The sequence below is a fragment of the Podarcis pityusensis genome, assembly GCF_964106645.2.
Source record: "Podarcis pityusensis genome assembly, chromosome: 10".
NCBI lineage: Eukaryota > Metazoa > Chordata > Lepidosauria > Squamata > Lacertidae > Podarcis > Podarcis pityusensis.
In genome coordinates, this window is record NC_138035.1 from 56,315,457 (window position 1) to 56,341,752 (window position 26,296).

At 38.7% G+C, this 26,296-nt stretch overlaps 1 protein-coding gene across 10 annotated transcripts in view; it reads right to left on the reverse strand.

The window, feature by feature from the left end:
• ANKRD26 (ankyrin repeat domain containing 26) overlaps positions 1 to 26,296 on the reverse strand; it is a 62,118-nt gene that overhangs the window by 23,108 nt on the left and 12,714 nt on the right. For 6 of the 10 annotated variants that reach the window (XR_013991145.1, XR_013991146.1, XM_081023395.1 and 3 more), the window contains 14 exons: positions 23,977 to 24,112; positions 20,165 to 20,226; positions 19,397 to 19,472; positions 19,059 to 19,103; positions 17,835 to 18,005; positions 17,316 to 17,368; positions 14,430 to 15,449; positions 13,415 to 13,623; positions 12,869 to 13,018; positions 10,404 to 10,437; positions 9,113 to 9,254; positions 5,111 to 5,327; positions 4,366 to 4,549; positions 328 to 474 (listed from right to left, as the gene is read on the reverse strand). Coding sequence is in view for 8 of the 10 variants with exons in the window: in XM_081023395.1 (XP_080879521.1) it covers positions 328 to 474; positions 4,366 to 4,549; positions 5,111 to 5,327; positions 9,113 to 9,254; positions 10,404 to 10,437; positions 12,869 to 13,018; positions 13,415 to 13,623; positions 14,430 to 15,449; positions 17,316 to 17,368; positions 17,835 to 18,005; positions 19,059 to 19,103; positions 19,397 to 19,472; positions 20,165 to 20,226; positions 23,977 to 24,112 (2,646 nt within the window). In the remaining 2 variants the exon portion in view is untranslated. Of the gene's footprint in view, positions 1 to 327; positions 475 to 4,365; positions 4,550 to 5,110; positions 5,328 to 9,112; positions 9,255 to 10,403; positions 10,438 to 12,868; positions 13,019 to 13,414; positions 13,624 to 14,429; positions 15,450 to 17,315; positions 17,369 to 17,834; positions 18,006 to 19,058; positions 19,104 to 19,396; positions 19,473 to 20,164; positions 20,227 to 23,976; positions 24,113 to 25,283; positions 26,258 to 26,296 lie in introns of all 10 variants that reach the window. The other 4 variants (XM_081023394.1, XM_081023393.1, XM_081023397.1 and 1 more) reach the window with 4 other exon arrangements.

Sequence of the window (26,296 nt, forward strand, 5' to 3'; positions counted from 1 at the left end):
CTCCTGCCAACCTAGCAGTTCGAAAGCACGTCAAAGTGCAAGTAGATAAATAGGTACCGCTCTGGCGGGAAGGTAAACGGCGTTTCTGTGCGCTGCTCTGGTTCGCCAGAAGCGGCTTAGTCATGCTGGCCACATGACCCAGAAGCTGTATGCCGGCTCCCTCAGCCAATAAAGCGAGATGAGCACCACAACCCCAGAGTCGGTCACGACTGGACTTAATGGTCCAGTCTTTACCTAAGTTTATGGAAGTGTTCTGTGCTAGTGCGTCTTGGAAAAATATTTGTGCTTAGCTCTCTTACACTTTTAAGGATTTGATAAAATGGATACCTCTGACTGTATAGCTGCTGTTTTTTTCAACTCTTCCTCTAATTCCTTCTGCCTCCAGAGGTGAGTATTTAAAATACCCTCTTGCAGAGCTCTGGCAGACTTTTCTTGTGACAGCTGTTGCTGGGCTTCATTGCGTTCTTCTTCAATCTACAAAAATGCATTTAAAGATATCTAAAAGAACGATATACAATTTTTTAAAACACACACATTTGAATTCAGAACACAGCTGTCCTTAAAAAATACACTAAAAGTGAAAACTTTTAGTAAAAACAGAAGTCACTGCACTGAATGTTATACATAATAATTGCTTTTCCAGGTATTTATTCTGTTTCTGGGATGAACAGAAATTAAGGTGAAATTCTCAATTTCTCATATTTTCGAAAGAGTATTAGTTTAATTTTTTTGAAGTATCTTCTTTTATTTGATAAGAAAGGAGTTCAAAGCACATACTATTGTTGTAAGAACAGAAAGTACATGTTACCTTTTTTTTCAAAATACGTAAGCTGTGAAAAAACCTAGAGCTTGCATATTAATTTTGAGTTTCTCATATTTCTGAACAAGCTTACCATTTGTCGAACAGCATTCACAAGGTCTTGCATTGCCTGAGGCGTTTCCTTGAAACTCAAATCTAATGCATTTGATGAGGAATTGATCCTCTCTAAAATGCTTTCTCTCACAGGAGGAATAGAAAAGGAAAGACTAGGAAGCAAGCTTCCTTGATATCTACCAGATGTAAATTTTCTGCCCAATAGGTAAGTGCTAGAGTTGCCCCGAGGATAACTAGGAAATGAGGAAATCCACTCCTGATTAGGTTGGTCAATTTTCTTCATTCTATTAAAATCAGAATACAGCTGGTAGCTTACCCCAGCCTTCATAGGCACCAGATAAAAATACTTCTACATATTCTGAATGCTGGTAATGACCAATTTTCAGTAATCAGATTTGGCAGATGACCAAACATTTTCAATGTCATCTAAGTATTTTGCATTTTCTCACTCTACTAAAACATTTTGTTCAGTTTAACATACCACCTAGAAGCATGAAACTATTTGTGAAAGGAAATTCAGACTCAAGGTATCAAGCAAATAAGGAATAACAAAAAAGTCCTTAAGTATGCTGCTTCTTCAGTATCAAAAGGAAACGGAAAGGGGCAAAAATCTTTAAAACTGAACTCAAACGAGGAGAATGCATACTGTTTTAAACAGTGTAAACATTAAAATATGGATGAGCACTGTAAAGCTGTCTATTACAGAACTGACTAGCCATTTCTCCTTCTGAGCTTCAGCTGACATCACAAAACACTTGGCCTATCTAGTTAATTATGAGGTCACTAAACTTTTTAAAAGTCTATTTTCCTTTTGCTCCCTAAAACATTTAAGCTAAATGCAACAGAAATAGTAAGATCTAATTAAGCAAAACATGCTTACTGATTATCAGTTATTACTTTTACATAAATTAAGGGATTTAATATTTATATCTATCAGGTTGGTATTTGGTATTCTATCAGGTTGATATTTAGGAGATCAAACATTGTCATAAAATAGGCCTTAGGCAGCCTTTCTGGATCTTTTGAAGTCACTTTTTTTTCATTCATGCCTTTAACAGAAGCTAAAGTAGCAAGACTGCATATACTATTTAGAATTTTGACCATGGGCTGGTTGTTGTGTACACTGACTGCTCAGCTTACACTCTCTTTGACGAACGCACACCTACCAGAGGGTAAACCTTATTCAAAATGTATTTCTCATTTATTTCTAAGTAGACATGTACACCGCTTATACATGTCTCTTATTTAAAGTGGACAGTTCTCTATTTGAAAGTGTCTCCTATTTAAAGGGTTGTCCAGTCCAAGGTGATTCTTTTTAAATCAGAAGAAGGGTGAGCAGCGGTCTTGAACTGCCCACCATCAGTGTGAGTAAGCTGGCACATAGGCCACCTGGTTAAAGATTCTGCATTTCTATTTAAAATAAAACAAACAGATTTTCCCACACTTGAAACATTTTATGTTCCTTTTCTGCTCTTTTGGAAATGGCAGCAATTTAGTATTAGGCCATTTTCTGACTGGTCCCTTCAGCATCTTCTCAAAATCACAAATGTCCCCCTAAGTCCCAAAACGGTTGGCAATCATTGCAATACTTCTGCATAGAAAATTAATTTTAGATACTTACTCCTAAATTTTGGTTGGATGATTTCACCCAAGAGTTTGATAAATAGATTAAATAATAAGGGAGAGAATGGGCAGTCCTAGCAAGCACTCTTTTTAACCTAAAGGTTTCTAGCGGAACTTTGTTTACATATATTGAGACAGTAGGTTTAGAATACATCAGCTTAACCCAAGACATGAATGTGGAGCCCATCCCTATTTTGCTCAGTACCTGGAATAGTTTGACATTTTAAAAAGGTATGTCAATGTTCTTGGCTAAATGGAGTAATAGCATAATCAAATAAGAGAAAAATCAACTTGGGTAGCCAACTGACAATAATTGGCCGGCTTTCCAGTCAACACTTGAATTATGAAATGGGGGAGTAAAGGGGTCCATAATGCTCATGAAGTGGACCCATAAGCTCCACCTCCTGCCTGACTTCCAATTTCACTGTCTCTTATTGGTCCTCATAAGACACAGTCCCTATTGCTGAAATAGAATAACTAGGTCTACTTTCTCAGGAGCATTATTTATTGGCACCTGTTGCAAAACAAAGCATAGATCTGAAAAATCTTCATTTTTTTGCACTCACTAGTTCTCCAGAAAGGGAGAGACAATCTCTGTTCAGCCCTCCCTCCTATGCTGGGCTCACCAAACAGAAAACCTTTCCAAAACAGGATCATCTGCTACAGCTTATCAGTGATGCACAGTGAATTATTTCTTTCATTAGTCAAGATCCCTTTGGCCAGCAACTTTTCTATACTAGTCTGTGTTCCCACTGTGGACAAAATAATATTCACATGGGTTTGCATGGGAATGTATTCTCAACACCCCTACAACTCTATATAACTTCTTTCAGAAATCTGTACACTGATTTTATCCAATCTAGATCTTCACAAAGAAGCTGGCTAGGGCTATGCATTTCCTCGGCAGCAAAAGTTCACCATCTGCCTCTAGACCTGCAAGTTCCACCCCAACAAGACAGAAAGCACCCCTTCTGTGTGCCAGCGCCAGAGTTAAATCGCAGCAAGGATTAAGGAAGAAAAGACAGGGAGGAGTCAAATAATGTGCTGTTTCTGGAGTCAGGGTTATTTTGGATTCCAACATAGCCCAAGTTAGCAAAGCTGTTCCCACTTCTAGGTAGAAAATGTACCTAGATTCTAAGGTAGCCAGAATTCTGAGTGTTTCTGGAATCAGCTGACAAAACCCGGAGCAAGGACAGGCAGGCAAGCAACTAGTTAAAGTGAGATCTTGCTTGGGATCTGCATGAATGAATCACAGGATAGGTGGTTTGATACCAGCCAGCACAGTAAGGTAGCTTAAGGTAGGGAGGCATGGGAGGTCCTTGAATAGAAGTATGGAGACAAATTAAGTCATCTCTGGAGCTTTCTAACACAGGAGCTAAGGAGATGCATCACAAAAGATTGGTGGTGATGGCGAGTTGTATTTCAAGCACTGATCCCAGGCCAAATTTAATGTTCAGAAATAATGCCTGTTTCTAAGACAGTAGTTCTAACTATATTTAGCCCAAAGTAAATATTATTGAAATAGATGGGACTTCCTCATGAGTAAACATAATTAGGATCACCCTGTAAACCAATTTATGTTAGGCTCAGAGGTAATGGAATATGAGTAAGAACTTCCTACCACAAAAAAAAGGTTTCTGTTCATATTCTTTGTAAACAACCAAATATAACATGAAAGTACAATAGCTAATTTGTTGTCTCAGACAAATGGTTACTACAAATCCGAGCTGTTTTCAGTACTTTCATAGGCATTTTTACTTTATTTCTCCATTGCCTTTAGCTGCAATTCCTGCATTGCAATGGTTTGCACTAAAAACCATTTGGGTTCTTTCCAACTCTACAGTTCAATGTTTCCAAATTAATCTAACCTGTTTCAAGTGGTTTTTCAGTGTTCTAAATTCCATTTCCAGACTTCTCAGCATTAACTCAAGTTGTTGTTTTTCTTCTGTTTGTTTATAGTACTGCTCCTCTTTCTTCCTTAACTGTTCTTGGTTTTCCTCGTACAACCTTTCAGCACTTGTCCTCTTTTCTTCTTCTTGTTTCAAAGAAAATCTGGCAAATAACCATTTTAAAAGACGTGTATGAATCCAGAGGCAGGCATTTAATGTTAGGTTAAAATACCTCTATGACAGATGTTTGAGGCTGTGTGCATGAGGGAGCTGTGCTTGTTTGCCCTGCTTCAGCCACCTGTTCATTAGACTATCATGTTTGCACGGTGACCTTTGTAGTATTTTTATTTTTATTTATTAAATTTGTTTACAGTCCTTCATCCATAGATCTCAGGGCAGTTTACAACACAAAAACAGAAGCTAACTAATAAAACATATGCACACTGATAGCAACATTCGGCCTACACATTTTGGACTTAAGCACATAGGTCCCTGTGGAAATGTGACAATGTGCAGACATCAAGTGATGCCATTTCTGTATGTTGTTCCACTTTAACAACAGGCTACTCTAATCAAACCTTAGCTTAACAATGCTGACTCCATCCTAGGAAGTCTCCAACTTTTTACAGCAGAAGTATCTAATAAAACTGATTCCATTTTATTTTTATTTATTTATTTATTTATTTTTAGATTATCAGAATTGAAATTTTTTATGACAGCTTACTTGAGACTGCTGATAGTACTTTCACATTCAACTTTTTTATGATCCAGTGTAGATTTCATTTCTGTTATTTCTTCCAGTATTCTCTGTTGCTCTTTTTTCTCATTCTCAATTTTTTTTACTTTTCCTCGAAGATGAATAGAACATGCTCTTTCACGTTCAATTAAACTTTCATATTCATGACATATATTTTGAATTTTCAGGAGACTCACAGAATCTGCTTTGGGGGAAACAGTGTAGTATTAACTTACTTGTTCAAAATTTTAATTCATAGAAGGGAAAAAATATACAGAATCCAGTGGAGATCAGAAAGTGTTTTCAGAGGTACTTTAAACGATTATATACACAGGAGACACAGAAAGAAATGGACATTGACCGATTTTTTTAAAACAAAGGGACTACCAAAAAACCTCTCAAGAAAACAAACTAATGTTGAACAACAAAATAACGGAGCAGGAGGTAGAAGGGGCCATCCAGAATATGCAATTGGGCAAATCTCCAGGACCGGATGGTTTGACTTCAAGATATTATAGATCTCTGAAAGAATGGTTAGTACAGCCATTAAAAGAAGTTTGTAATGAAATATTGGAAGGGAAAAGGGCACCAGAGTCGTGGAAGGAAGCATACATCACACTTATACCGAAAACAGAGTCCGAGAAGACACAGCTTAAGAATTACCGCCCCATATCTTTGCTTAATGTGGATTATAAAATTTTTGCAGACATTTTGGCTAAAAGATTAAAAAAGGTACTAGTAGAAGAAATTCATAAAGATCAAGTGGGCTTTCTCCCGGGCAGACACTTGTCTGACAATACGAGGAATATAATTAATATTTTAGAAAAATTACAAGTGAATATTAATACTAAAGCAGTTTTGATATTTGTGGACACGGAGAAAGCCTTTGACAATATTTCCTGGAGTTTTATGAAGAAGAATTTACAGGGCATGGGGGTTGGCCAAGGTTTTGGAAATGGTATAGGTGCAATTTACTCAGAACAAAAGGTTAAATTAATTGTAAATAACGTAGTGACGGAAGAATTTAAGATAGAGAAAGGAACACGACAAGGTTGCCCAATCTTCCCATTGCTTTTTATATCCGTCTTGGAGGTTCTCTTAAACATGATTAGAAGGGACCAAATGGTTAAAGTCGGAGCTAAACAGTACAAATTGAAAGCATTTGCCGATGATTTGGTACTGACATTACAGGAGCCAGAATCTAGTACCAAAAGAGTACTGGAATTGATTCAAGAATTTGGTCAGGTAGCGGGTTTTAAGCTGAATAAGATGAAAACTAAGGTCTTAGAGAAAAATCTAACAGGGACTGAAAGAGAGAGGTTTCAGAAGGAGACAGGATTAACATTGGTTAAGAAAGTGAAATACCTAGGGGTCAATATGACTGCCAAAAATGTGAATTTATTTAAGGATAACTATGAAAAATGCTGGTTGGAAGTGAAAAAGGATTTAGAAATACGGTCAAATCTGAAGTTATCATTGCTAGGCCGAATTGCTGCGATAAAAATGAATGTATTGCCAAGGATGCTGTTTCTGTTCCAAACATTGCAAATTTTGGATAAAATGGATTGATTCAAGAAGTGGCAGAGAGATATTTCTAGATTTGTCTGGCAGGGCAAGAAGCCTCGAATAAAATTTAAGATATTAACCGATGCTAAAGAAAGAGGTGGATTTGCCCTGCCAGACTTTAAACTTTATTATGAATCGGCCGCGTTTTGCTGGCTGAGAGAATGGCTGCTTCTTGAAAATACTGACGTGCTGGACCTAGAAGGTTTTAACAACGTATTTGGGTGGCATGCATATTTGTGGTATGATAAGGTTAAAGCACATAAAGCGTTTAAAAACCATATTGTCAGAAAAGCACTATTTAATGTCTGGATAAGATATAAGGACTTGCTTGAAAATAAAACCCCAAGGTGGCTGTCACCAATGGAAGCGAAGGCTCAGAAAAAGCTCAATATGGAGGCCAATTGGCCGAAATATTGGGAAATTTTGGCACAAGAGGGAGACAGATTAAAATTGCAGAGTTTTGAAAAACTAAAAAATAGAGTGCGAGATTGGCTCCATTAGTACCAAATAATGGAGGCGTACAATTTGGATAAAAAAATTGGCTTCCAGGTGGAAAAATCAAAATTGGAAACAGAACTGTTAGATCCCAAAACTAAGAACTTGTCAAGAATGTATAACTTGCTGTTGAAATGGAATACTCAGGATGAAACGGTGAAATCAACTATGATTAAATGGGCACAAGATGTAGGACATAATATTATGATGGCTGACTGGGAACAGTTATGGACCACAGGTATGAAGTTTACGGCATGTAATGCCCTAAGAGAGAATACAATGAAAATGATCTACAGGTGGTACATGACACCAGTCAAGCTTGCAAAAATATACCACTTGCCCGATAATAAATGTTGGAAATGTAAAGAGACTGAAGGTACATTTTTTCACCTTTGGTGGACGTGCCCAAGGATTAAGACATCCTGGGAGATGGTTTATAATGAAATGAAAAAGGTATTTAAATATACCTTTCTGAAGAAACCAGAGGCCTTTCTCCTGGGCATGGTCGGCCAATTGGTGCCAAAAAAGGATAGAACTTTTTTTATGTATGCCACAACAGCAGCAAGAATACTCATCGCGAAGTATTGGAAGACACAAGATCTACCCACCCGGGAAGAATGGCAGATGAAGGTGATGGACTACATGGAACTGGCGGAAATGACTGGCAGAATCCGAGACCAGGGAGAAGAGTTGGTGGAAGAAGATTGGAAGAAATTTAAAGTTTATTTACAGAAACATTGTAAAATTAAGGAATGTTAGAAGGATGTTGGAATGAAATAATGTGGTTTTAGCAGAAATGCTATAAAGGATTAAGAAAAAATAGATTGCTAAATGGTGAAGGAGGGAAAGTAAAGTTACATTATATTAAGATAAAATAGAGGACAAAAACTGGAAAAGACGGAAAGGACTTGCTGAAATAGCTAATTGAACTAGAATACAAAAAAGGGAGGTGTGAGGAGGTCAAGGAAATAAGCAAATGAAAGATAAGTTATGGGAAGATTCATTGTATTTTGTTTTTCTTTTTTTTCTTTTTTCTCCTCATTTTTTTATTATTGTGATGTGATGTTTTGTATCTCTTTAATATGCTGTTTTTAATTTTTTCTTTTTGCAACCCTTTAAAATTTAATAAATATTATTTTTTTAAAAAAAACAAACAAAATTTTAATTCATAGCAACAAGAAAAAGTGAGTGTATAGCTTTATATTAATACCCTGGAAAAAATGTGCTTGGAAAAAACACACACATTTTTTGTACTCTTGAGGTGTGATTCACACAAGGAATTCCTGGTAAGTTTAGGGTTCCGAATTCACCGCAGTGTTGAGGGCTGCGCTGCACATGCATTCTAAATGCACTTGCACTTCCAAGAATCTGGGCCTCAAGTGACAATGATGGCTATAGGAACACTCCCAGATTATAAACCTGCTCCTTCAAGGGGAGTGCAGCCTTGTCCAGAACAAGCTGTTCCACCAAATCTCAGACAAGGGAATTACCCACCCACAGGACCACAGTCTTGTTTGAATTAAGGTTCAACTTATTGATCCACATTACTGTCTCCAGGCAGTAATTCAGGACCTGCACAGCCTCTTCTAATACTTATAGAAGGGAGAGACAGAGCTGGATGTCATCAACATACTGCTAGTTGTTTGGTCCAAATTCCCTGATGAGTGGTTGCTTTGTTGCTGCTGCTATTGCTAGGAGTTAAAAATCCTTGTTGATCTACTGCAAATCACTCAGAGGAGGACATACAAACATATACAGATGGCCCCACCCTTACCCTGCCAATTAGATTTTAGGGGCATACAGGGTAAAATAGAGGGAGAGGAAGTCTTGTTTACAAGAGCAAAAGTTGACACCCAAGCAGGTTGACACTGTTGGGTGTTAAATTTATTTTGTTCTGAATATTATGGGTAACAATAGAACTGTGCTTACCTTTACTATCCAAACTAAGTTTTTCTATCAACATCATAGCTTCTCTATAGAATGAAGTAGGTAACTCAATATCGTCTGTAGGTGTATCTGAAGACGGAGTTAAGTCATCAAAATCATTGGCAACTCCCATTGCTCTATAGATCTATGAGTAATAAATACATAATCAAATAGAGTAAAACATCATAACAAATCAGCCCATTTCTTTTTAACTATTAGGCCATAAATAGTGTTTCAAGAATACAGCAATAGCTCAGTTCAGCACAATTCAGTCAAATCAAACCATGATCAGTTCACATGCTGGTTATTTCACTACAAAACACTTGAGAAGCATGACTGTCCTTGACCTTGGTGCCATGATCCTCCCCTCTTGTCCAGATGCGAACAGATCTACAGTTTGGTCCTAAACAATGGCCTGATGTCTAATATGCAAGCAAACCAGGGTTTAGCTTGTTACACAAACCCATCTTTGCGCTACATCCAGGGTAGCCAACATGGTGCCTTCCAAATATTGGATTATAACTCCCACTGAAACTGACCATTTGCTTGCGGTCTGGGGCTGATGGGAGTTGTAGTCTAATAACACATGGAGGGCACCACATGATGCGCCTGTGCCACATTCTCTGTCAGCTCACCCACTTCCAAACAGTCTCTGGATTTTATGCCAAAGCATTTTGCCGTGTTTAGTTGAATGCATAATAACGGTACACCTATATTGTCATTAGCTGGCTCTCCCTAGGCGGAAGGCTAGCTAAGAACTTGCCTACTTAACAACTTTCAAACAGCTCTTAGCTTTCCTAATAGTGCTGCTGATTTCTAACTCTCCAGGTGCTGGTATCCACACTTCTTCTCTCCCAATTTCTTTAACAGTCCTATATAGCCATGACCAGAATATTTGCATAATTTACCCCTCATTCACAACTTGATTATAGCTCATATCCAGTTCTGTATTAAAAGAAGTCATAAAAAGTTCAATTGGTCTGACTGAATCATTAAACTGACTTCCTGAAAGTGACATTATTAGTGTCTAACTGCAACAGTTATTTTGCTAGCAACCACCAAGTACAGATTGTTTCCATGCAGACATCTCTTCACACATCCAGGGAATATGCATGTCCAAGGCTTGCTATAACTCATTCCTGCTTTTGCACATTATCCTAAACCTTGGATCAGCATGTCATGAGTGTGGCCACTCTTTCTTCCTCAAAAATTGGTGAAAATACCCTTGCCACTTACAGTTCTGTACAAATGTTTACAAGTTAAGGTAAAATTTTGACAGCCTATTTTACAGTACCTTTTTTGTTTCATTCACATTTCGGGCTTGATGTCTAGAAAACAAACATAACACTTTTCAGTATGAAAGTGTTGCAAGTAAACTACTTTTAACTTTAAAAATGTACAAAAATTTTGTATCTGTATCTTTGGGCAGCAGCTCAGTCTGTTTTGGAGCCACTTTGTGTGTTTCTAATTAGGCTCTTTATCTGGAACTACATTAGATCTGTTAAAAACTAAACTGTTTCCCCATCATTCACTATAATGAGGAATCTAAAAACAGTACATATATTTTAACTTAGGTGGATGAAATTAGCCCCTGTAGCAGCCCCAACAAAGTGCAGAAGCCTGTCAAATTTTAGGCAGATAAACCCAGTGTGAGGGTGCGTGCAAGGCACTTTTAAAGCTTGATGTTTTAAAGTTTGATGTTTTAACTGAAAGTAAAGTATGTAACTTTTTCATTTTTCTATCAGAACCAGATACAATTTGCAGACATGGTCATCCCCTTGACTGTTTTTTGGTGGGTACAATAGGAAGCATAGGGGCAAGGTGTGAGAATGGAACTCCAAGAAATTAGGGTAGAGGAAATGTCACCCTCTTACACACAATGATCCTGCTACTCTAATGGTTCAGGGTAGTAGTGGTAAAAAGGGGAGGAGGCTGCTAGACACCCCCTCCCTGAGTTTGTGGAGATACAACTGAGGTGTCCCTATTGACTTGCATAGGGACAGACATAGATCCACATTAAAAACACAGCTTTTAATTGTCCCACAACAGATCACTGTGATTGGAGTGCCCTGGGAAATAATTAGGTACAGTGGTGCCTCGCAAGACGAAATTAATTCATTCCGCGAGTTTTGTCGTCTTGCGATTTTTTTCGTCTTGCGAAGCACGGTGTCGGGAAAGTTTTGGAAAAGCTTCAAAAATCACCAAAGTCTTTAAAAACCTCAAAAAAGGCTACCACACTGTGTTCTATGAGTTGCTCCTCGAAGTCAAGTCACAACTGTATTAACGGTGTTAAGAAAAAGGAAACAAACTTGCAAGACGTTTCCGTCTTGCGAAGCAAGCCCATAGGGAAAATCGTCTTGCGAAGCAGCTCAAAAAACAAAAAACCCTTTCGTCTAGCGAGTTTTTTGTCTTGCAAGGCATTCGTCTTGCGAGGTACCACAGTAAAGGTAAAGGGACCCCTGACCATTAGGTCCAGTCGTGGCCAACTCTGGGGTTGCGGCGCTCATCTCACTTTACTGGCCGAGGGAGACAGCGTACAGCTTCCGGGTCATGTAGCCAGCATGACTAAGCCGCTTCTGGCGAACCAGAGTAGTGCATGGAAACGCCGTTTACCTTCCCGCCGGAGCGGTACCTATTTATCTACTTGCACTTTGATGCGCTTTTGAACTGCTAGGTTGGCAGGAGCAGGGATCAAGCAATAGGAGCTCACCCCATCGCTGGGATTTGAACTGCCGACCTTCTGATCAGCAAGTCCTAGGCTATGTGGTTTAACCCACAGCACCACCCGCGTCCCTTTCGGGAAATAATTAACTTTGATTAAAAGTTAGACCTGTGTGTCTAAACCAGTGTTTCTCATACCTGGGGCCCCTGCTGTTGTTGGACTACAACTCCCATTATCCCTAGCTAACAGGAACAGCAGTCAAGGATGATGGGAATTGTAGTCCAACAACTGCTGGTACCCAAGTTTGTTGAATACTGGTCTAAACAAATGATCCCCACACCTCTTAAGCTCTGGGTATTTCCTGAGTCAGCTTCCTGAAATAATGAGGCGTTTGAGTCGAGACTACAGAGACACTTGGAATCTTATGGAGTTTCTGTGAGGCTTTGAGACACTTTGTTAGAGGCACAGATTCAAAAATATAAGAACAGATCCTGAATCACCTGATAATTCAGGGTACACAGAGAACTGATGCATAGCCCTGGCAAATTCAAAATTAAACCAAATGCAAAATGGCAGCATGAACACATAACTGCAAAGGCTTCTTCAGGAGAACTTAGAAGGCTCTGGTAAATCTGGAGATACAATACTTGGCTAAATATATCACTGCCATTATTCCAAATAACAGAGCTTTTTATACCCACCAAACAAGTAACATGCATTCAATGGTGGGATAAGCTCGGTCTGTAGAGCTTAATACTCTTGATTTCAGAGTTGTGGGTTCATGTTCCACATTGATATCCTGGATTGCAGGGGGTTGGACTAGATGACCCTCTACAATTCTATGATTCTAATGTTCTAAACCATGGGTAGGTAAACTAAGGCCCAGGGGCTGGATCCAGACCAATCACCTTCTCAATCCGGCCTGCGGACGGACCGGGAATCAGCGTGTTTTTACATGATTAGAATGTGTCCTTTTATTTAAAGTGCATCTCTGGGTTAAAATATAGTCTGACCCCCCACAAGGTCCGAGGGACAGTGGACCCTGCTGAAAAAGTTTGCTGACCCCTGTAAACAAACAACATTATGGCTTTTAGTACCTCTCTTCTTCCAAAGATGCTTCACTTAAACTGCTGTCATCATGAAGCTCATGTAGATTTTCAATAATCTCCTGACTGGTTTTCTGCTTTGAAATCCATTTTTTATTTTCACTTTTTTCTATATCCTTCACCTTGGCAATAGGATTTTCCCTCAAATGCAGAAAAAATATAGTATTTAAGAAGCTACAGCAACATATTGTAACCCACACTACCTTAAATAATATGCACTGGGTTAAAACAAATGCACCTGTAGCAAAACAAAAAAAAAAATTATAGTGACAAAAATGAAACCATAACATACTTAAAGATGGAAAAATTATTGGCAGATGATTTTTGGGACTTTTTGAGGAAAATTAGAACTAAATGCTACTAACTACAACAATATGACTATTTCAGTTCAAAATGATGAACTATGCTCTCACATGTCCAGGAAGGAGATGTAAATATAGTCTACATCAGATGGTTGTATAGTTACTTATCTCCTTGTGCAAACTCATTCAGTACATTCATATGAGTACAGATGTGTATATTATTATTCATACTCACTTCTTAAAAGTTACTGTAAGTAATCCCTTTCTGTCTGAGGAAATTTTGCTCATTAATTGACTTTCTTCCATCATTTCACCTTCATTTTCTGAGGGCTTTAGATCCCTTTGTTCAATATTCATAGCCAGTTTTTTTCCAACATTTGCAGTTTCTTTTTTTCCAACGACCTCCACTTCCTCCCATTTCTGCTTTCTTTTTTCCTCTTCAACCTAAAACAAACAAGTCAATATATTTGTCAGAATGCAAGTAGAAAGCCAATAATTTTAAATTGTTCTTTTTTTTTTTTTTTGCTCAACACTCCAGGAAAACAACAATTTCACCCTTGAAAAGGAAACACTCACTACTAAGCTTGCAAGTTAATGAGAATTTGTATTGCATAACAGGTAGTAATGAAAGAATACATGTATTAGTGACAGAAAAAAACACACAATATTTAAGTGAAAGCAGATAAAATATTATTTAGAAAAGTGACCAACAATACTATAAATGAAGAAAATGAATCTTACAAGAGTAACATTTCACACAGCAAAAGTGAAGAGTGCCAAGCAAGAATGACAGTAAATGGAAATATTGATCAATACCCTGTTCAGAAGCCACTTTCACATTTTGGCCCAAATTCTTACCCTGCTTAAAATGGGTGCAGTGAATTTGTTAGGCCATTGCACCTATTTACAGCCTTTTCATGTTAGTATAGTCAACTATTAAATTTATTTATTCATTTATTTGTTAAATTTGTAAACTGCCCTTGATTCGTAGATCTCAAGGTGGTTCACAGCATAGAAATACAAAAATACAAAAACAAAAAATACATGATAAAAACAAATTGGTGAATTAATTGTTAAAATCATCGTCTAATGGAATGAAAACATGTATCTCTTCCTTCGTGATCCGCTTAAGAATAATTGTGTGAAGCTTAAAAAGAGGGCTTTCCGATAAATGCTGAAGAGCTAAAATGAACAGGATGGTTGAAGTGCAAGAAAGATCAAAGAATGAAAAGCAGCAGGTACACCTCTACCTCTTTTTGCAGTTGGGCTTTTTCGTTCTCCAAAGCCAGGAACACTATCTGCAGCATTCCTACCTCATTTTTAAACCTTGCGACATCACGTTCCAATTCTTTATCCAGTTCTTTTTTTGATGCTTGATGGAAGCTTTGTTCAGAGTTTCTCACTTTATTTCCAATATCGGTATCTTTACAACTGCTTACAACAGTCTTAAAACTATGTAGAGTTTTTCTACTTGTTTCATTTGCTACATCAAAATGTAAGTTTGAATCGTCCGTCATGATCGGTTGTTTGATACCTGCAGTCTTAAAAGTTGCATCTGAAACACCGGCTTTACAAGTATGCAATGGTGAATAACTGGGACTTGTTATTGGAGCTGAAGTCTTTCCACTCTTATTTCTTTCCAAGTGTTCAACTGTATTGTCACTCCTTTCTTCACCTAGATTCACTTTTGTACCTCCTGTATTATTGGACAATGCCTCATCATATGTGTTGCAATGCTGCTCAATATTCTGATTTTCATTCTTACACAGTTTAAAAAGAGGCTTCTGAGAAATGGAATTTTGGGGATATAAAATTGTGTTTTCAGTACTGAATTCCATTTCTGTGATCACAGAGTTTGACTCTCCGTCACTCTTTCCATGTATACCAATGGTACCTTTAGACAGATGAGGTGATGGTGATTCTTTCGTACCCTCTAATACACCACTGAAGCCATCTTGCGATATTCCTTCCTCAGTAGTATTGCATATTTTCTCATTTCCATTAACTTCACCAAACATCTGCTTCAGTTCTGCTGTAATGCTCTTAAAATGTGTTTTGACTTCCCTTTTCTCACTTGCAACCCACATTTTTTCATATCTTTCTTCCCAGAGTGTTGAATACAAATGATTGTATTTATTGTTTGATTCTGCATTGTAAACAGCTGCTTCCGTTTTCTTTTCATCACAAGTAAATGCAATTTCTGCCTTGTCAGTCTGATTTTCAGGTGGTGGTTTCTCTATAGAGTTGGATGTGCCTATTATATTTATATCCTTATGCAAGCAAGTATGGACAAAGAAGAATTAGCAAATGATAACCAATAATTATGCTACAAATATTATAAGAAGAAATTCAATGTTGGCCTTTTATTTTTTAACAAAAATGTTGGGACTGCAGCATCATAATAAATGAAATATATTCCTTCCTTTCGTGCACGTGTGTGTAATTTACTAAACTCATCACTTTGGACAGATTTATAAAATAAAATAAAAAATCCAAGTACTAATTATTAAGTATTCCCTGTACAGATTTTCAATTATTGTGTAGCAAGAATAACTGAGGAAGCTGGAGAAGAGCTGTGAATCTTTTGAGAATTCACGGCTCTCAAAACCATTAGAACTCAGCAAATCTAATGTATTCAGATAGATAGGAATACTCAACAGGTCACAACTTCTTCCCAAGCTGAGGCCTCACACACCATTGTTACACTTCCCACTTCAGCAATTGTCACCACTTGCATGGACTGGCACTGGTGGTTATCACTGGGAATCTGTGCAAGCCACACATAGCCACTTCATGGAAAACAATGACTGCATTAGTTGTGGCTGAAGGGCTGGTGCAGCTTCTGAAGAAGCAGACAGGTAAATGGGAACGATCCGATCTATGTTTATGGGAAAAACAAGACTTATGAAGAGCCTTTCCCATTATGAGGCAACGGTTGAACTCGGACAAAGTTCAGTTCTTAAGACACTGTGCTCAGCTCTGTGAACACTCACGTGAAACAAGCATCTATCCCCACCCATGGAGAAACCTTAAGGAAACAATGATACAAAAACCTCAAACGAGGGGAGAACACAAGGAGGAAACGAACAAGTGGATGAAACACTGAAGACAGGAAGAAACAGACCCTAGAAAAGACATGGGAATGATCGGGAGAAGAACCAAGTGTCGGGCAGAACAGCGGGTGAAGGGAACCAGACAAACCACAGAATCGAATGACTTCCCACATGGTCAACAAAGGGAAGGACAGAAAGGCAAATACACACAACAAATAAGAACTGTTATGATCCAAAGACAGTCCACAGAGGGTTGAGACATCTCCACTTTTGGATCTGGCTCCCAAAGGAGGAAGGGGTACTGAAATTCATTAGAGCTGTATTTTTTTCCTTGCTATCACTGGAGGGTGCTCAGTATTTATTCTGAATACTTATCTTCCTGCCTTGCGAAACTACAAGATACTTGAATATTATTGGAGAAATTTTGACACTGTATGTTTAAGTGCTTCTGTGGTAAAATGTAGGCTGGGGAATCTCTCTTGGTGGGGCTGTGGTTTTCAGCGACCCCAAGAAGTAATACGCCCAAGTAATTCCATGTGAAAGAATGATACAAACATTGATTTGCTAGACTACGGCAAAGGTCTGCCCATTATTTTGAATTCCTCAGTAATTGCCATTTTGCTGCTAAAAGTCTTTCTAAATACACTTTTCTATCAGTGGCATAGCTTTTAATTCTTTCCTTTGCTCAACATTTGACATGCAGCCGTCCATATTTTCAAAAATAATTGTATTTACCCTACCTCTTTCATTTATTCATTCATAGAGGAAAGGATCTATAAATGTGTTGAGACCACAGAAACCAAGAGCCTTAAGGGAGTTCCCATTCAAATAAACACAATACAGTTCTAGAAATAGAGAATGGGCAGTGATGAGAAATCTGGCTCAAATTAACAAGTAGAAAAAAACATAGAGTTTGGAAGCAGAGATGATGAAGGTATCAAATTCATCAGTTTACCTTCAAAATCACTGAAAAACTAAAAAAATTATAATCTTAAGGATTATTGCAGTCACGTAAGAAAGAATATTCAGTTTCAGTATTCAAATGTTTTCATTTGTACTTGTGTACTGTTTTCAAGTACTTACCTTGTTCTCATCTTTTTCTAATTCTTTCATGCCTTCTTTTTCATTACATTGACCTGTAAAATATTACATGAAAATGTGTATTATAATTTCTATGTTTCACTGTACTCCACAGAAAACCCAGATAGTATAAACACTTCTGATGGTTGTTTTTTTTAAATAAAAAAAACCTAACAAGTTAGCTATACTAAACTGAGAAGTATTCAGACTTCCAATGCAAGTAATCAAATAACATTCCAGGGCACTCAGAACTGACAGAATATTTCCAGCAGTAATCCAAAAAATGGGAGGAAAATGTGGTTAGGACGTCCCTCTAAATACCAACCCGCACTAAAATTAATTATTCAACATAGATTAGAACCAGAACTAACTAAAACAACTAACCCAGTTTCAAACCTATCCACAACTCTGTTAAGTGGGCCCACTAAATATCAAATTAGTTGTGAATAGAATTGTAAGGCATTTTCTCTGCTCTTTGGTATATAAGCAGATCTTAATATTGCAAAGAATGAAACCAACTACCTTTTGAAGCAATTCTTGTTCGAACATCAGATAACTCTTCTGCTCTCCCAGCAACACCGGTATTTTTAGTTAACTGTAGTGGAGATGCATCATCTTGCATCAGAGAGCTAAACGGTTTAGCAGAAGGAACAGTCCTCAATGAATTACTGGTAGAATCCCAGTCAGATGTATCTGATAAAGTCAGAATAGTTTTAGAAAGTTCAAAATGCATTTAAGTAAACGCCATGAAACATTTACTTTTTCTAGAAAACAGACAAAATTACCTAATATGTTTTCAATTTATGGATAGAAAGATCTATGGCCTATTATGAACAAAGGAAAGCTCCGTAGAGTTGAAATACTCATCTCTGCAAAATAGATGACCACAGCTCTCCTTCAGGAATTTCAGTGGTAGCCCTCTTTGCAAGGATCTTGTTTACAATACTTGCTCATGCCTCTCACAAGAGAAACATTTGTATATGGAAGCATAGAATGTACCAAGTCCACATTGCCTGCCTTTTCTCAAGAATTTAATGGTGGGCATCTCTCTCTTATTTTTGACAGTGTGTCATGGACTGGCTGGATGCAGAGGAGTGGTGAAAGGAAGCAGCTAGGGAACCCGCAAGGGAAGAAGGCTTAGAGCCTGGGGATTGTTGGTGGGACAACGATGAGTGGTCAGAGGGAGAGGAGGAGGTGTCAGAAGCTGAACAGGTAACATGGTTTAGTGAGCAGGAAGAGTCCGTGACAGAGAACAGACCAGAAGCAGAAGCGGGCTGGGGGGGGGGGGGCAAGAGGCAGAGATGAAGCAGGATGCTGAAGAAGCCAGGGAGTCTCCCGCTATGACCAGCTCTCCTCCTCCCTGGTCTCCCAGAACTAGAGAGGTATGAAGCAGGCAAAGCAAAGACGGGCAAGACAAAGGAGCCTCAGATTGCTTGAGGAGGACCCGGGGAAGGAGGAGACTTAGGGAGCTATGAGAAGGCAGGGACCTTCAATCCTTGCAACTGCCTCATCAGGGCAAGACCTACTGGGAAGTATTCCTGTGCTCACCAGGCCTGAGCTGTTTTGTTTCTTTGAATAAAGAGTTAACATCTTTGACACCTTGTGAATTATTGCTGACCTGATCCTGACACCTGCCCTGAGAGAGACTAAGCTAATTTATGGTGGCCTTAAGTTCTTCCTTCAGAAGCAAAGGATAGTTTATTGTTGTATTTTCAGTGCATGACACAAATAAAAATAACTAAGAACCTTCAAGATCATCTGCAGCATCTAGTCCAAGTTCTTCCATTAAATCTGAAAGAAGAAAAAATAAAAAGCATGTCAACTGAAAATGATACAGTGGACGCCCGGGTTGCGAACGTCATCTATACGGGAGGCACGTTTGCAACCTGCAGCGCTGTGTCTGCGCACGCGCAGGTCACAATTCAGCACTTATGCGCATGCGCCGTAACCTGTTCTGGTACTTCCAAGTTCAATGTGGTGCGCAACCCGAAAACGTGCAACCTGAAGCGTCTGTAACCCGAGGTATGACTGAATTAAACAAAATGTGTATTTTCCTCCAAATAATTTATCATAGAATGCATTACCTGATTTTTGCTTTTCTTTGCTTTCTGCCTTCTGAGGATCAGCATCATGTTTGAAGTTAGCTTTATCAGACTTTGGCTGCAACAAAGATAATCCAAAAAAGAAAGACGAAACATCTGAATTGGACCGTTAGCTATGATGATTAACTGAAGTAATTAGATTCATGTGAGACGATCAGTGTAGGAAACCCTCTTCCACTGTGGGAAGTTTGCTGGACCAATATTTTAATGGTGTAAAGCAGGTTCGTGACTGAATGCCGGATACTACATATAGAAATTAACATATCTCCCATTGTTCTCACACAATAAAATTCACTCAAGCAGGGTCACATGCTTGCAGCCAAACATTTCCTAGGACCATTACTGGTGACCTCAGTATTGCAGCTTCTCCATGATACATTGGTTGCAACTCATCTACCATGGTCTCAACAAATGAAACTGACCTATGTAAAATGTAACTTGAAAAAAGACACATTGTGCATACCTTTGTAAACCAAAAAAACTTTAATTTTTTTTTTTAAACAAAAGCATATTCTGCTATTCAATGTTACCCTTCCAAAGCTTACTTATGATCTGTTCCCTCACATATATGCACTATGATTTGGTTAGTATGTAAAGTATAGAACATACTGAGTTGGTTAGTGTGTGGTGCTGATAATGTCAAGATTGCAAGTTCAATCCCCATATGGGATAATATATAAGGAAATCAAGAAGAGGCTCAAAAAAGCAATGTTTCTTTGAAAGCCTCGTCAGTAGTGCAAAGTAGCCTACCTTTGAAGTCCATGAAGATTCTTCCTCTTCCTCTTCCTCATACATTCCAAATGTCAATGCAGCTACAAAATAAAATATCAACTGATTTTTCTCTATAAAAGAACTTTTCCGCCACAAGCAAGAGGGCAGCCCCAGCTGACAAATCATCACAGCAAGTGACAAAGAAGCAAAGCTGAGTTGAGCATTTGCTTGGCTAGAGAAAGTACTAGTATTCATTTCATCACAGTATCCGTTTAACTGCATTGTGACACTCTTTCTAATATTTGCGGCCTAAACAACCTTAAAAACTAATGTGAGCACCTTTAATTGGGTCTGGAAACAAACTGGCAACCAATACTGCTCCTTTAAAACTGGGGTTATATGGGACTTCCGGGTCAGCGCCATTGGTGAATGGCGGAGTTCCTCCAACCGGAGGAACGGGCTCCGTGGAAACTGGGTCTTCCCGCCGCGGCGAAGGCGGGGACCCGCTAGAAATCCCAGGCGGAGGAAGCCTGGGAACGTGGGGTTTGGCAGGGCACCAGAAGTGCCCCCCTACTCGCGGGGAATCCCATCTAGGGGCTCTGGAGCGAAGTGGGGTGAGAAGCGCGGTGCTACGAACTGACTGCTACTTTCACGGAGTGAAGCCGCACAGCCATTGCCAGAGAGCGCTGACTTTTTCCTGTGGACAATTGGACTTAAAACAAGTACCCGTGAGTAGAAACGGAAAATTGGATTAAGAAATTGTTCAATTTGGTATCGAAGCGGGAAGGTGCAAACAGGAAGTCCGCCTTCCGCTTTTTTGTATATAGACTAAAGCAAAAATTTTGCAAGCTAAAGCCAGGAAGCTGTCAAAAAAGACTAAATTTCCTTCATTCAGAATTACTGAAACCCCCCTGGAAGCAGGAGAAAGAGGGGGGGGGACTCTGTTTAACCTTAGCAGGAGAGGGAGTGAAGAAGGATAAGTTTCCACCGTCTCTAACCTGGGAACGGGGTGTCAGAGACAGAAACGGTTGGAGAGGTTCATTGACTGTGAACGTAACACTTTGACAGATAGCTAATGAAGAGAAACAAGTGGATTCTAATGTTGCCTTTTGCAGTTTAAAGAAACAAAATATCTGAAAAACATCTGAAGTATCTGAAAAAATGAAAGTAACTTTCCTTTGTCTTAAAAAAAAAATGGATACAAATAATTTGTCTCCTCTAGAGGGAGCTTGCTAGATTGTTGCTGTAGGATATTTGAGACCCAACATCTGTGAGATTAAGACCGTGGGAACAGTCTTTTCTGACCTTGAACAAAGATGAGCTGGGAGGAAGACTGGGTGCTTGCTCTATGCAAGACAAATGCTTTGCTGGAACAGATGCATGAGAAGATGGACTTGATGAATGAGAAAATGGATTTGACTGTTGTGGTTAATAACTGTGGACAAACAGGGAACATTGATACAGAAATCATTCAGGAACCAATCTATGTATCTGTACTGACTGGGCAAGTGCAGATGACAATGGAGGAGGATGCGGCTGCACCTCAAATAGTACAAATGGAGAGACCCGAGGCCCTACAGGAGCATAAGCCGCTGTTATTGAAGATTGAAGTTGGAGTGGGCCAAGGGGAGTCTGGAGATGAGGAGATTCCTAGCTTTGGAGAGATCTTGAAATTTGATTTCAAATACATTTTGGATTATATCGAGGACTGTGGGGAGTGGGACTGTGGGGAATGGGCGAGCTGGATGAAGGGTGATGGAGACAATTTTGGGTTGGAATTCCCCAGAGACCTACTCCTCAATGAGAAAGGAAAGAAACTAAGACAGAGACCAACAAAAGACAAGGAAAAGGGCAAGCACAAACAAGATGAAGAAGAATTGCAGAAGGGACATGGAAGAGACTTAAGGGCCTCGGACATAAGGCTTCCAGGTTGATGGACTAGATGGAATGGACAGTAAGGACTGACACGACCCGAGACCAGGAAGAAGAGATGCTGGATGATGATTGAAAGAGAATTTATAATGGAATTTTTTTATTTTAGAATCAGCTTAATGAGTATTAGGGAAAATGTGGGAATGAAATTATACGACTCTAGCAGAAATGTTATCAGGAGCTATGTATATTTGAAAACTAAGATTTAAGTCTTAAGGTACTTAGGGGTAAGATAAGGTTAAATAAATTAAGATAATTTGAATAACAGAATATGGGGAAAGATGGAAAGGATTTGTTGAGTTAATTATTAGATTAAATTGTTAAGATAAATTGTATAACAAAAATTGAGAAAGATGGAAAGAATTTGCTGAAATAATTATTAAACTAGAATACAAAAAGGGAGGTGTGAGGAGGTCAATGAAACAAGCAAATGGAAATTATGGATATGCAATTGGGGATTTGTGTTGTTTTTTTCTCTTGTTTTTTTCTTGTTTATTTTCTTTTACTGTATTGTCGTATATTTTGTGTTTTTCTCTTTTTTCTATTTTTTTCTCTTTTTTTGTATTGCAGTGTTGTTGTTTTTTGTTTTTTATTTTTCTTGTAATCCTGAAATTATCAATAAATATTATTTTCTAAAACTGGGGTTATATGAGTTCTAAGGGGAACCCCAGCCAGTAATCTGACTGCTGCATTTTGAAGCTTCTGAGTAGATTCAAGGGCAGCCCCACATAGAATACATTGGGATAATGCAATCTGGAAGTCACCAGAGATTGGAGTACCATGGCAAGTTATATTTCTCCAAAATGGGCTGTAACTGGTCAACCATGCAGATGAGACAGCGGTGTTGGAAGAAAGGGTTTTGGATTTGTTTAGCACCAGAGAAAATTTTGGGACAAACTGGGTCTGCCCAAAAGGAAAGACTCCATTTGAACCAGGATGGAACCAGACAGTTAAGACATAAAATTAAAAAGAAGGCAGAGCAAATTTTAAATGGATTGAAGCAGGAAAGACAGGAAATAAGCAGCACCTGGTTCAGAACAAATCAGGGATGAGTAGGAAAATGTTTATGATCTAAGTGGGTGAACATTGAGAGTGCATAGCCATACGATAGACAAGGGGGGTGGTCAGAGCATTTTAGGATAAAATACATATGCCAAAGACATTTGGAGAGTGTCACCATGTCTATGAATCCTTATTTTGATGCTGGAACACTTTGAGCTGACCAAGATGGTTGAGTGGGAGTGCACTGTCTTAGAGGAGAACATGCATAGGATTATGCTGTTATAGTAGCATTAGCACACAAATAAATACACTTTTCTGCTGACTTGCTGATACTTGCAACCAGTAGTGGCTGGTTGGGCAATGGACAGGTCAACCAACAGTCGGTGGAACTAAACTGAATTGAAAGCAGTCAACTAATTCTTATTGTGTTCCCATTCTCCTTTCTGCTGAGTTCTACAACAGCAACACAAGGTGGCAGAAGCTGACAGCCAATGCCATCCCCTGGACAGGTTAGAGCGGTGTTTCCCAACCTTTTTTTGGCCATGCCCCACCTAAGCATCTCTAAAATCCTGATGCACCTCCCCCCCGTGACATAGAATTCTTATTATTCAAAAAGTGAACTCCTATTCACGTGGAGGAAGCCTAAAAGGCCATTAACTTGGTCTAAACAAGCTTCCAAATTGCCCCCCTTAAAAATCAAATTGCCCCCCTGTGGTGCATGTGCCCCACATTGGGAACCATGGGGTTAGAGGTAGGCAGGTACACAGGTAAAGGCTGTCTGAGGGCAGACTGAGACCAATGCTTGCAACAAGTCACTGTATTTCAGATTTTAACTATGCGAGTGACCGAAACGAAATTCCAAAATGATATTAACATTAGAATCTGTGATATGGATAAAGAAAATTTGAGTTTTGTACCCTTTTTAACAGCACCATCTTGTAGGGGATTCTGAGGGCTACCAATATGTATCCTTTTTTTATCGACAACATCTGATTTCCCCCCATCTTTCTCTTCGTCATCTTCTTTCTCAGCATCTTCCTCTGAAGATTCTCCCTAATGCAAAGAATGTACTAATTTTAAAATTAAATTTCGCACTTATTGTTTAATCTACATACAAATAAATTTTGTAAGATTTAAGGCAGAAGTCCTGTACTACTTACCTGGGAGTAAGCTCCACTGAACAAAATACTTACTTCTGAGTATGTACATATAGGATTGTGTTGTAAAGTTAAAAATACCACTCTAGGGTCCTCTTGTGGGAGACACTAAGAACGGCTTTTTATCTGAAACATCTTGCTTCAGACTGCTGCCAATGTATTATAGGGGGAGAAATGTCCATCAATCTGCCAATCACTAAGAACTCTGAAGAGGGTTCTCTCAGAAACCAGTCAGCTGATTGGTGTTGTCAGTGAGCCCTACTTGCCAAGGAACAATTAAGAACTCTTGACTGTTCATTTGCAGCCACACCTTTACCTGCCCGCACCTGACATCAGATATAATATGAGGTGTGTGGCAGGTTGGCATGGTTTGGGGAAACCTGCTGGGCTTAATTATAGGCCTGTAGGCTAGAGATTCCCCACTGTTGTCATTGTTTACTTATTTTTAACTACAGTTCCATTGTTTTATTAACCATAAATCATTACTGATCCGTTATCGTTGTAATTCTATGTGCTTTTCCTCTATGGACTTATGAAAGCAGTTCACAATTAAAAAACAGTAATTACCAACTAGAAAAGAGTAGGCACCCTAAGACGGATTTATGAAGAAGTTCTTAAAGACTGTGCATGCTCATAGCTGTCCTTCTTGTATCCTAGTCCCTATGCAGATAGCCTATGCAAAGGTAGCCTATGCAGATTTTGTAGCATTGATGAAATACAATAAAGCTAGCACTAACCATTACACTACTATGTTCTGAACCAACTGCAGTTCCCAAGTAATTTTTAAGGGCAGTCATTTATAAAATGCATTATACTAGTTCAGAGGTAGCCAATGAGCCATCTTAAATCTGTTTAGGACTACAGCTCCCTTCACCCCTAGCTGTTAGCCATGCTGACTATCCCTGCAGTAATCCAATGGCAGTTATACAAAAAATGACAGGGTGGCTAATATGAAACTATAGATTTTACCTTTAATTCACAATGCAGATTCCTTCGCTGAAGTTCATCTTTACCTTTCATTTTTTGCTTTACTACATGATTTTTTCCATCATTTTATATTTACTTACTTTGGCACTAGGTTGAAAAGCTTTTAGATTTTCTTCCTCAATATTCTCACTTTTCTGAACTAGTGGTTCACATACTGCTTCTTCCAGTTCTTCTGAATCCATGTACTGCTCTTCTCCAATATCTTGATTATCCAAAAGATCAGCATCCTTGGAATTCTGTTTTCTAGATTTGTGTTTTTCAAGTTCTGTCTCAGACTCAGGATCATCAACGTTTTCAATGTCATCACCCATGTTTGAATCTACCCCGTTATCATGGCAACTGTTTGAGGGAGATGAAAATGAATCTTTTGTACAATCTTTGGTTGCTTCAAAAATCTCAGATGAGGGGAAAACTTTTTGGGGGCTCTCATGTGAAATATCGGTGTTTTTCTCATTTTCTTGGAATTGGTCTTCATATTTAGAACTTTTTTCTTTTTCAAATGAACAATTGGACAGTTCATTATTTATACTGCTAATAGCTCTATTTTCATCTGAACGCTCATGTTGCCCATCAATAAAAGACCCAGGGACGCCAACAGATTCTTTCAGTCCTTCGCTTTGTAAATCTATTTCACTATTACTATTAGAAGCATTTTCCTCCTGCTTAAGCTCACTGGATGCAATAGATTTTCTTCCTTCTGGTTTTTGAAAATATTCCCCTTTCACATTTTCTATCTTGCCCAAACTTTCTTCTATGTTTTCTTCACTAAAATTATTCTCCTTCTCTTCACTGAAGTTATCTTCCATTTCTGCCTTTATCCCCTCTTCATCCTCCTCCTCTCCTTCCTCTTCTTCCTCCTCTTCCATGTCTTCTTCCTCTTCCTCCTCCTCCTCCTCTTCTTCTTCTTCATCTTCTTCGTCATCCTCCTCCTCCTCCTCCTCACATTCTTCCTCTTCAATGATTGAAGAATCATTTGGCTCATTCAATGCTTGCTTTGGGGAATTAATGGATACTGCTTTTATATTTTCTTTTGATGACTGATTATTTTCATTGTCTTTATACAAACATAAGTGGGTATAAAAATACAGATGAT